Source organism: Acanthopagrus latus, chromosome 6, assembly GCF_904848185.1.
Source record: "Acanthopagrus latus isolate v.2019 chromosome 6, fAcaLat1.1, whole genome shotgun sequence".
In the NCBI taxonomy this organism is placed as follows: Eukaryota; Metazoa; Chordata; class Actinopteri; order Spariformes; family Sparidae; genus Acanthopagrus; species Acanthopagrus latus.
The window spans coordinates 18,577,690-18,589,644 of record NC_051044.1 but is presented as its reverse complement, the minus strand read 5'-3'; the positions used below and the strand labels follow the sequence as shown (position 1 = coordinate 18,589,644).

The window sequence follows — 11,955 nt, the reverse complement described above, 5'->3', positions numbered from 1 at the left end:
AGCCAATCCCACAGCACATCCGCTTTTTCCCGGAAGTACAAGGATTTATGGGTTTTGTAGTTTAATAGCCAAACTCAGACACTAATCTGAGCATAAATAAGTGTAGTTATTTATCGTCAAATCATTGAATTGGTGCATGCACATATGTATTTGATCAAACTATGTGTACACAAAATGTCTCCCAGAAACAAGGGACATTACTTTCCACACAAATAAATTAAATTATTCACCTGAGAACCTGTTGAGGTAGAAAAAATGTCCAGTAGCTTAACTGTAAACAAGTAGAGATTTGAAATTGTGCAGGTTTGTAGAATTGTGGATTCTTGTTTCTACTATGCTCTACTTGTTAAACATAATTATTGCATATTAATTAGTCATAATCATACCAAAATGCACCTTCTATTTTTAATTTCCATTGTCCCTTCAAACCACATTACAATCTGCTTAATTCTCTGATCAATTCAGCCAGCCCCATCTAACACTATAAAAATTGCAGTGACACAAGAGATTACATTAAAAACATAATGATTAAAAACAATTGGTCAATCATCATAAAATAGGATGGGAGAAGTTTCATTTTTTTTCTTTTTCTTCTTCAGAAAGGCATCAGTCCCAAATGTGAGACCAATCTCAAAACATCAATATTAACATCCTGGTGTGGAGAGGTCTAATTGCAAAATTCAATCAAGAATTTGTGGCAGTATTGGAAAAAAATGACAATTTCACCAAAGGGTGTCCAAAGGGTGTACAGCTATGATACAGATATAATATTGAAGTGAATGGAAGTGAATCAAGTTTCCAATCGCTGCCAGTGGTGCAGTCCATTATTTTGTATTTTATAACAGTATATTTGCAAATATTTGTTCACGTGTTTGATTCTTTGATAGGCTGTTTCTATTTATCAGTAATAAAGGTGTTTCAGTAGAATAAGACTCCATTGGGCAGGTGTCTTTAACTGTAAATCCCAAATAGCTGACAGCAAATGCTGGCAAGGATTTGTAGAAAAAAAGGGTTTAAGAAAAAAAAAAAAAAAAAGGAAATGGAAATTGTGCATAGCCTGTCCACTAGAGGGAGTAGGTCCATACTACAGAACTTGGATCAACCACTCAGATTTATAAAACAATCAAATGAAAAAACAAATATCCCCTCAAGTCAATGGACTGAATTTCCATGGAATAATATTATCAAGGGTATGTTCCCACAACCTCATAACTATCTCATGCACATTGGTGAAATCCCCACTGATATCCGAGTCATTACCCTAAAATCTCAAGAGGACTTCTGAGAGTTTGATCCGTCAACGATTGAGGGAGCAGGTTAACAAAGCTGTAATAATTGTGAGCCAACAATGATTAATAATAGACTTAATGTAATGTATCTTCACCCTTGTAGCTCACTCAGCTGCTGATAGCATATTGTTTGAGCTGTAAGCATGAGTCTTACCAACAGCTCTGGACACATTGTTGCTGTAAGATATAAATTAGGACCTTTATTACTGAAAATCTGATAAAATGATCTTTAATACAGGCACTGTGGGAGTTTCTTGATTTCTCATTAAAGGTTTGTATAGTTGATTAAGAATGGAAATGATTTTTCTCTGTGCCTCTCTTTTCATTTACTGTGCTAAAAAAAAGACATAAAACCCTCAGTCTTAACCTCGCACTTGGTGTGAATGTTACTGGTAAAACAATCATCTGCTTGACTTGTGAGTAATAACTGTGAGAGTTGCTGCATGTTTTTTTGGGATATAATTATCGGCTTTATTTATATTGCACTTGTCAGAAACAGACTTTAAAGTACTTGGAACAGAAGACATTCAGGTCATGTCAGGTCCTGATGGCAAGAATAATCACACTTCAGGAACTAATCCTCGCTTCTTGATGACATGTTCCATCGATGCCTTTTCACTGGTATCCAGGTTGATCTTGTATTTGGCCAGGATTTTCAGGATGGGCCTCAGTTTTAGCCACCACTCCTTCTTTGGTATACGATGTCTGTCAAGTCAAACATTTGTCAGTGCAAAGAGGAAAGTGAAAACAATAACAACACATTTCTCAACGTGTAAATAATCAAATAATTTACATTTCATTTAAAGCTGGATTATATCATTTTGGACCACTAGGGGGCAGAATGACTCCAAGCTTTTTCCATCAACATGGCAAGTTTTTCCTAACTGCACTCGAGGGTCTAAGGACAGAGGATGTCATTCACTGTACAGACTGTAAAGCCCTTTTAGGCAATGTGATTGCGATTTTGGGCTATATAAATAAAATTGATTTAAACTGGATTTAATTAAACTACAACAAGGGGTCATAAGCTTTATAGTGAACATGTTAGCAAACAATGCAGAGGGAGAATAAATGGCAAGACAATAAACATACAGGACAGAAATAAAGTCTTACTCAAAGTCAGTTTCTTCCTTAAGTTCTGCCAGAGGCTGGAAGACCAAAGCTCTCCTCCTCATGCCCAGCACACAGGCTGAGTCAGCAGAGTTGGCAAAGATACGACCTGGAGGTTTGGGGTTGAAAAAATAAAGTACACATTAGCACAGGAAGCACAGGAGGTCATCACACAACTGTACATAGCAATTTGTGGTTTTAATGAGGTCATGTCCTCACCGTGTCTGTAGCATTCCTTCAGCTTGTCAGTCAACCACAACACAGCCTTGATCCCCATCTTGGTGCCAAAGTTCCTGTCAAAGGGACTTGGTGTTCCACCCTAAAACCAAAAGGATACGTTTCGTTATGTTTATGAAATTGAGTCAGGTGGGAAAGATTATGAATCTAATTATCTGCGTCTAGTGTCCCACCTGCTGCATATGTCCGAGCACATTCTTCCTGCAGTCGAACACACCCTTGCCCTCCTCTGAATACAGGTTGAAGAGAAAGTCTGTGGTGTAGTTGGCATTGCATTTCTCATTTCTGGAACAAAAGTACAATATTGGATGAGGTTTTAAACAACACTGAGCTGTAGGTTGTGGAGAGATGACTCTACTGAGAATAAAATGACCACATTCCCCCACAAACCTCAGAATCAGCCCTCTCTTCACAGTGGTCTTCATCTTCTCCACCAGATGTTCCACATTCACCTACAAACAAATCAACCATGAGAATTAAAAAAAAAACATTCCTCACTGATGTGTGGTATCATTTAGCTGTCTTTTCTTTTATACGTTCACTGGCTCAGACCTCTAGGTCATGGATGTTGAAAGGCTCCTCATAAATGTAAGCAGCGTCAGCTCCAGATGCCAGCCCAGCCATGGTTGCCAGGTAGCCGCAGTGTCCTCCCATAGTCTCAACAATGAACACTCTTCTCTTGGTGCCAGCAGCGGATTGTTTGATCCTGTCGCATGTCTGAAAAAGAGAAAAAAAGAGAGAAAGAAGAAGAGCACAGTGAGTATGATGCATTTTTTTTTGGATACTCTGGCCTTTGTTTTGTGATCTTCAAGAAAGTTTACCATGGTTATAGTGTTAAGCGCAGTATCAGCTCCAACACTGAAGTCGGATCCAGGAATATTGTTGGAGACAGTGGCAGGAACCACCACAATGGGAATACAGAGCTCCTCATACTTCTGTCTAGCCTGCACCATCTGCAGACCACCGGAAAACGCCTAGCAGAGACAGAAAGAAAAGAGGGAGTGAAATACCACTAAAGACAGTTATTGCTTACCATAGCCTCAATAATGCAGCCATTTACCTCAAATCCTCCAATGATGATTATAGCATGAATGTTGAACTTAGTGATGCTCAGACTGATCTTCTCCATGAACTCAGCAGGCAGATTTCTTAGGAAGGAAAACACAGAGAATCACATCAGATTACAGCTGCTCAGTTTTAAAAGGCGGACTGGATTTTTCGGTTGCAGTTTGTAAACACGATATTCAGAGTTGGTCCATTCTCGTCGTGGTTGAATGCTTAAGATCTGCTGTCTGGTTGCTATGACCTTATATCATTAACCGCATGAAGAGAGCTGCCTTAAACTTGTGTTCTTTTGACTCCACTGGCTGCGAAAAGAGTGTATGTAAGCTTATGAGAAACTTGCCCTACTTCTCACTTGAGTTATTGCCTAAAGAGATTATGGTTTATATCACTATGGTTCTGTTACTATTTAAGTCTTCTTCAGTACAGAATGATGTAGACGTTGTAGGGTAGTCTGTGAAATATCTCACCTCTTTGTGCCCAGATTGGAGCCCCCCTTTCCAGTCCATCCTGCCACTCCTGACCAGCCAATAGGCTCAACCTGTGCAGGGACAGAGTATTGTGGCCTTACATATCAGCAGGCTATGCATTAACATGGTAGTGCTGATTAAACAACATGAAAGTACATGCCATTTTGTGTTGTTTACGTGTGTGTAGCTACAATTTACCATTCCATGAGCCAACCCCTCAAAGCCATCGTGCACTGCCAGCATCTGGTGGCCCTGCAGGATCCCGATTCTGACAGCTGAACGTACAACAGCGTTCATTCCAGCGCACGGAGCTCCAACGTTCAATATGGCAACATTGATGTTACTCTGGCATGGGCACATTTACAGAGATGTTTGTCAGGATACATGTATTTTCCAACTGGACTTACGGACTGTGACAGTTCATCCATAGATCCTGACCTTTTTGTCTGGAAGGTGCACATGAGCCAGCATTCTGTAAGTGTTCCAGTTGTTCTCAAAGCTCCTGTTGTCAAGATTTAGCAAAAACGTACAGACATTTGAAACTCAACACACCACATGAGAATCTCAAATTGATAACACAAAGTTCATGCCTCACTTTCCCCTGAGCTTCACAGCATCTTCAAATCTCCCTTCAGCCATGGCTGTAGTGACATCTTTAGTCTGATGGGAAAGAAGTTGAAGAGACAAAAAAGAATATTATGAAAACACATTTTGTCATTGCACAATAATACTTGATGTTGAAGTCCTCTTCTATTATTCATTTTCTACAAACTGAGGATTTATTTGTTTCAGATATGGAAGCAATGACTCACCACTTGCACACACTCCATTAGAGGCAGCCTGACAGCCATGTTTCCAGACAAGCTGACCACACATGCAGGAGTCTCTGGTGTGGCCTCCAGCAGAGCCATCACAGATTCCACACCCATCCTGCTGGCCTGACTCACAATCAAGAGGGAGACACTTGGAGAAGCAGGTACATTTGTATTTAATCACATTGTTAACAAGAAGTAAGATACAATTTTCATCATTTCATACCAGAATTCTGTCAAAGGCAGAAGGGGTTCCTCCTCTCTGGACATGGCCCAAGATGGTGGTACGGGTGTCAAAGCCTAGCCTCTTTGATACCAGCTGGAGAGAGGGATTATGAATTCATGAGCCTCATGTGAAGAGCCAAAACGCTGTAGGCGCCGCTAAATTGGAGCCGCTCTGCCATCACTGACCTCTTTGACTTCCTCACATGTGATTGGTTTTCCCTTGCGATTGATTGCGCCCTCTGCAATAATGATAATATTCAGACGGGAACCACGTCCTCTTTGCTGAGGTGGACAAAAAAAACAAACTTTTAAGATCAACAAACAGACTTTTTCAAATAAGTCAGTAATGAAAACGCATGACATGACATTTACATCCATCAGTCTTCTGCACAGATGCTCCTCCCATCCATCCTCTGGGGGCATCTCTGGGATAAACACCCAGTCAGCGCCACAGGCCAGAGCTGTCACCAGAGCCAGGTAACTGCAAAGAGCCATATGTGATGGTTCAAGTGTCTTATGCAAAACTCATACCTTCTTAAAGGTACCATAGTGTATAAAAAGTGAGATTTCTATTTCCTTCTATTATAAATATGTTTTGGTCTATGCTATTAAAATGCTGTGAAAGTATGGAATCTCTCAATCCAAAGAGAAACACACACAGCCTGTCGTCAGTAACTTGGCCTTCAAATGAGCTGTCGGGACTTCAGGAAGGTTATGATGTCACAACAATTCAGTCACCTCCCTTAGCCATGTGCAGCACGGCTGTGGTTGCACCGCAGAGCTGATGTCGTAACATGGTGTGCATAGCCTGCTCAGGCCTGCGAGAGCTGACCAATCATATATTGAATATATGTAATGTATAAGAAATATTAGCAGTTTCTGCTTTATCTACTATAATAATTATTTTACATCCAACCCAAATATTCTGCCTTCTTAAAGGTAAGGAGACTGCCATGCTACTCACCCACAGTGCCTGCCCATCACCTCCAGGATGAAGGTTCTCTGGTGACTGCAGAATGACACATTTCTCATCAAGAGTCTTGAAATTAAATGGCAGGACTGTCCATTAGATAACTGTATGAATGGTCGCATGCATACCTCTGTGCTGTGGTGGTGATGGCGTCCACTATCTCTATGATGCGATGCAGGGCAGAGTCCGTTCCGATGGTCATGTCAGTGCCACAGAAGTCATTGTCAATGGATCCCACCATGCCAACGATGTTGAGATGGGAGGAACTCTTGGCCTCATTTGACGTGATCTTACCTGAACATAGATGAAAATGACAAAATGTGTTTGCCTCTGAAATCTTTGAGGATACTATTACCACTTGAGTCCTTTACATGACAATTAACTGTATTTTTGCCATAGCATCATTACTGAAGAGCACATATATCATATGAGGTTGTGTTGCTTAGAACAGTGAATTTTGGGGTCATGGATCTCACCAGTTCTGACCAGGTCTGCCAGCAGCTCAGGCCACTCTGTTCTGAACTGGTTGGCACCTGTCAGACTGCCATCACCTCCAATCACACACAGGTTCGTGATGCCCAGCTTGACTAAGTTGCAAGCAGCCTTGGCGCGTCCCTCTTTGGTGCGGAAATCCTGACAGCGGGCACTACCGATCACAGTCCCACCCTGATGTCAGGCAAGGGAGGAAGGGTTTCAGTACCAAACAAGAATCACAAGGAGGCTGCTAAGGAGGAGTGATAGGGTCACCTGACACCTAAGTCCTCCGGACCATTTTATCTTGTTATTTAATGAACCTTGGCATTTAGATAGCCTTTTGACCTACAGAACTGCACTGTAAATGCTAGAGTGCTAGAGTTACACATTCATCTTACTGACTGCGAACTACTGACTAAAAACAGGGTGGAGATGATAAACGTGCAGATGAATATGCTTGTGCATCCTCGTGCTTGTTCTCACCAGCTGCAGCATCATTGACACGCTCTCCCAAGTAGCAGGGCGGATATTGTCACCTCCATCCACCAGACCCTGGTAACCCTGTCAGCAAACAGAAACACAACAGGACATCAGCTCCTTCACTGCTGGGAAGAAGCTTCAGCATTAACGATGCATGTCCGATTTCATGTGGTAATTAGTAATCAGTAATTAGTTGATCAAAAGCAAATCACGTTACTAATTTGAAGTAAAAAAAGATGGCCATCTTTCCATCTGGTAGCTCTTATATATAAATCTATGGTGGTGATGGAGAGAGGAGGGAGGGGACTACTTACTTAGCAGCAGACAGGAATTTAGCTAAAACGATGACAACGCTCACAGCGGCCTTAAATAGGTTTTGGGTTTTGGATCGTTTCACAGACAGTACACCTACATGCAAGTTGAGGATGGGATTTGACATTGTACGGTTTAAATGATTGATGGAATATTCAAAACAAACAAACAGAAGGCTGCACTTACCTCATGGACAAAATACACCTTGGCTCCAGTGTAGAGTCCCACTCGCACTGTGGCCCTCACAGCTGCATTCATACCTGAGGGCACAGTGCACACGCTAAGCTCACATGAGAAACTTGTAAAAACAACCACACACAAGTGGAATGAGTGACTGAGTGAAATGGAGCTGGAAATAACGACATGATACAATTGTAATTATATTTTATTAGGTTATGTTCATATTGCTGCAACCATTCTCCAAATGTATCTTTTGTTTGTGTCAAATTGTGTAAAAAGGTATAACATTATATGACGTTTCAGATGAGCACCTTCTACTTCTTACAGCTTAGTACAAATTTCTATCTGTAAACCTGCTGCCGCAGCTGCTGGGCACCAGACACGCAACAAAGGCTATATTGCAGTGCCGTTTTCTTTGACTGTTATGTCATTGTTGGTAACAGTTAAACCCTCAGTGTCAGTGGCAAGCTTGTATTGCAGGAAAAGCAGCTGGGCCACTGGCTGCACTCTCAACACTCAGCGGGTTGTTTAAAGGACAAGAAGTGGATAGATTAGCTTCAAGGGTGCCAAAAGCATCTCCACTTACAATGAAAACCAGCAGAGGAGAGACAGCAAGAGTAGGCCGGCCCTCTCACTCTACCTCACCACTTTACAAACACATGACAGAAAGGTCATGCCTCTAAAATTAGCCCTCATAACAGATACAGCGTGAAGGAGAGAGGAGGAAGGAACCGAGAGAAGACCTGTGGATATAAAGACCACTGAAAAAAAGATAAGCTTGTAATGAGGATTATGTTTACTGGAGAGTAAAAAGGAAGAAAGGTGAGGATTAGCGCGCTGTACTGGTTTGCATTTACACATTTTGTCTCCAAGTTCAGATGGACAGACAGCTCTCTGTCAGACACCACAAGGTTGAGTGGGGACACTGACACACATCCCAAAGGTCACAGTGGAGATATTCCTCATCAAGTTAAATGTCAGAGGAGAGAGTCTGTCTAATACTGTGGTCCTGAGCTTTACGTGGAGGAATTCATGGTGCCCTTGTCCAAAAGGCCGCTCAGTCAAATAGAGAGCCAAGATAGCAGCTTTGCACTATTAAAATCAGTAATTAGAAAAAGTACGAGTTGTCAAATGTTATGTAAAAGGGAACTTGCTTTCAATAAGCAGTGTTGCTCTGGTGTTATAGCCACTCAAAAAAAAAAATGTTTGAAAATGTCAATGACATGAAGAAAGCAGACACTACACCAACACTGCAGAGATATGACAGTTACAGTACTTGTCTGTCTGACAAAATCTGACTTATTTCTGACTCGCTATGCATCTCAAATATTTCATTTGTCATTAGACGCTGCTGCTGAGCAGTGACTTCCCACAAATCGTCACGGCCACCTGCTGAGGGAAACAAACAGCACACACTTGGCACCCCACACTCACATGCCACCCCTGTAAACCCTCCACTCACCCTGGGCATCTCCTCCGGAGGTCAGCACGGCGATGGACCGACCCACTCCCAGTTTGGTGGGGTCGACGGTAGCCGTTTGTGCCATGGTCCTGGATCCGAAGCTGGCTGAGAGAAAGAGGCCTTGAGTCTAAAGATCCCTGCACCCTGCTGCACTGTGTGGAGCACAAGAAGCCTCTCACCTCTAACTCAGCTGCCTGCTATGGAAAGTAATAGCAGTTGAAAAAGTGCCCAGCTTAACTATCCTGTTGGCTGACACTGAGGCACGCATTTAGACGCACACAAGTACACAGTGCCTATTTAAAGAATTTAACCATCATCTCCCACCCCTCTGTAATTAAGAAATATATTTTATTGTTTTACAGAATTATAGAAGTTATGGTGGATATATATTTAGGTTTTTTTCCACACAGTTATCCTCTTTCATATCAGTGGGCAATCTTAGAAATGCATGCATATGTGGAAATAACAAAAAATAAGTTTAATTTATAATACACTAAATAACAGAATTTATCAGAATTAGATGTGTCAAAGTCAAGGAGGCAAGTGCTTGTGTAAATCATTTTTTCTTACATTCTCTTATACCTGCGTTTAATTTTATGTCAATTGCATCTTATTTTAAGACTTAAGTACAGATAAATTGATGAAAAAATGTGACTAAATAAGTTGAGAAACAAAACAAATGAGGTTCTGTTGTGGTGTGGGGGGCATTTTGCTGGCAAGGTTTGGGTCCACTTGTCTTCTTAGAGGAAAGGGTCACTGCAAATCAATACAAAGTTCTTGTTGAGTGACTTGTTGAGGTCATAAGGGGCCGGTGGTTTAATGGGTTTGAAAATGTTGAGACGTGTGCTATGATGTGCTATGACCTTCACAATAACCAGATCTTAACACAATTCAAAGCTAATGGGAAATTGGAGTTGGACAAATGAGTGAATATTTTTTGGAAGAATGACATTCAGTGGTCCGGTAGAGTTTCAGAGACGTGCCAAATAAACACCAAGGCACTTTGATGCTGTTCCGGTGACATGTGGTGGCCCAACCCCTTACTAAGACAAAGTTTTTCATTGATCTGTGTCAGATTGTGGTTCAGTGCTGTCGCTAACTTATCCCCATTTACTATAAATGACTCTCTGCTGTCAGAGAAACTGCAGGTACAAACCAAGCTTGTACAGCAGCAAATTTTTGGCACCATTATTAATTACACTGTGGAGTAGGGGCAGGTTATGGACTATATTTTGCCCAATCATGGACACTCACATTCAAAGTGATAGTGATAGTCCTCTAATTCAGCCAAGCTTACCAGCATCTCCCTCCGGATCAGAGTTCTGGGATGTCTTGCTTTCACATTCAGAGGCTGAGAGGTCATCACCAGCTGGAGAGGGAGAACCAAAACATATTACCCACAGTGTGATCCAGCCTCCACTATACACTTTAAAATAAATAAATAAATAAACAACTCACTACATAGTACCAAGTAGCATCCCACTCACATGATAGACCTTTTCTGCAAAAGACAACACGCTCGAGCATTATTCCTCAGCATTTTCTCTCCTCTCTATTTTGCTTTCTAAAGTATTTGTGATCGCCATGTAACACCGTCTATCTGTACATTGCAGGTTAGTTGACTCCCACTGGTCTTCTTATCATATCTTTTGCCGTGAGCTGCAGCTGATAGGCTGGTTACTGAAGAAAACATACTGAGGGGAAAAGCACATAAAACATCTTGAAGAAGGTTGAAAAATAAATAAAAATCTCTTCTGAGTGCAACAAGCCAAATAAATCCAATTCACTGAAGACTGATGTCATATTTCTCACTAGCAGAAGAAACTGGTGCACATAAACACGACAGCTGGGTGTGCAATCTTCTTTGTCTGTAATTATGAATCAGATGAGTAACTAGAGTAACCAATACTACACCTAGATGTGGGTATGGGGTTGTGTGCATGTCTGTATTGTTTGTTTTTTACTATTAGGCTCCAGTAAAGGTGATTTATTTACCAAATATGTGGAAACAATTATTTTCTGTCTCTTTATACTATATCATTTTCAAAATAAACCAAGTATATCACAGTATGAGACAACACAGGAGAAATCAATTTGTGATAGTAATACCTGATTAAATATGAAAAACTGTCAAAGGGACACCAGTGAGGAGGGGACTGTCTGTTGCAGGCAGCCCACTGGAGTTGTCTTTAAATAGATAGAAGAGGTCTGAATGCAGACACAGTGCGGCTATCTATAAAACACACAGGAACCCCTCCCCTTTTCTACCGCCATTACTGTGAAAGTGCACAGTCATCCCTTTAGCTGAACAAGTTAAAACATGTCACCTACTGACATGCTTGTGTTGTTGTAACCAATTAAAGAAGTAACCAAAGTTTCCAGAGGCAATGCTCAGGCAAATACAACTTGTGGAAAGGCCTGTATTACGGTAGCCGTCCAATATAAAAAAGCCCAGACAGAAATGACGCACAACAGAATCACAAACAAACAAATATCCACACTGCATGCGTACCTTGCGCTTTCTTTCTGAGCCAGAGCAGCAGGCATGCCAGCAGCATGACAGAGAGGAGCCACAGGGCTGAGAGGACGCCCGGGTACCACATCCTGTCTTCCTGGGAAACCATTCTGCATCTGATCTGTATTAATAGCTTTGATATCACTACTTCATTGTGAACTGACGACCTTCACTTCCAAAGCATGGCGGGTACTCAGATACAACCTCAGTCTTTGTGATAATCACAGTATATGATGAGGGCCGTGTTGACAACATCACAGACATATTTTCAGATTTTGGCGTAATGTATATTTTAATATATAAGTATTTCATCATATAAAAGTACTACAGTATGTAACTATTATAGTGGTTTACAGT

At 41.4% G+C, this 11,955-nt stretch overlaps 1 protein-coding gene across 1 annotated transcript; it reads right to left on the bottom strand.

The window, feature by feature from the left end:
• Positions 1–1,724: 1,724 nt before the first annotated feature.
• On the bottom strand, positions 1,725–11,703 carry pfkmb (phosphofructokinase, muscle b). Its single transcript, XM_037101435.1, has 24 exons — positions 11,596–11,703; positions 10,381–10,452; positions 9,084–9,188; positions 7,628–7,701; positions 7,133–7,210; positions 6,652–6,841; positions 6,304–6,469; positions 6,170–6,214; positions 5,578–5,686; positions 5,392–5,487; positions 5,207–5,299; positions 4,981–5,106; positions 4,764–4,828; positions 4,607–4,670; positions 4,367–4,513; positions 4,169–4,239; positions 3,697–3,784; positions 3,458–3,610; positions 3,189–3,353; positions 3,027–3,088; positions 2,810–2,921; positions 2,619–2,718; positions 2,403–2,508; positions 1,725–1,994 (listed from the first exon to the last, which is right to left on the bottom strand). Exons 1-24 carry the CDS (start codon positions 11,684–11,686, stop codon positions 1,850–1,852), a joined length of 2,523 nt encoding a protein of 840 aa, XP_036957330.1. The 5' UTR covers positions 11,687–11,703; the 3' UTR covers positions 1,725–1,849.
• Between the last annotated feature and the right edge of the window lie 252 nt (positions 11,704–11,955).

Excerpts from the sequence above, each read along its gene's own strand:
- pfkmb (XM_037101435.1), bottom strand. The coding sequence starts at position 11,686 with ATGTGGTACCCGGGCGTCCTCTCAGCCCTGTGGCTCCTCTCTGTCATG. Across the intron at positions 2,509-2,618 it reads GAAGGAATGCTACAGACACG|GTCGTATCTTTGCCAACTCT; the intron begins GTGAGGACATGA and ends CCAAACCTCCAG. Across the intron at positions 1,995-2,402 it reads AAGGAAGAAACTGACTTTGA|ACATCGTATACCAAAGAAGG; the intron begins GTAAGACTTTAT and ends TTGACTTGACAG.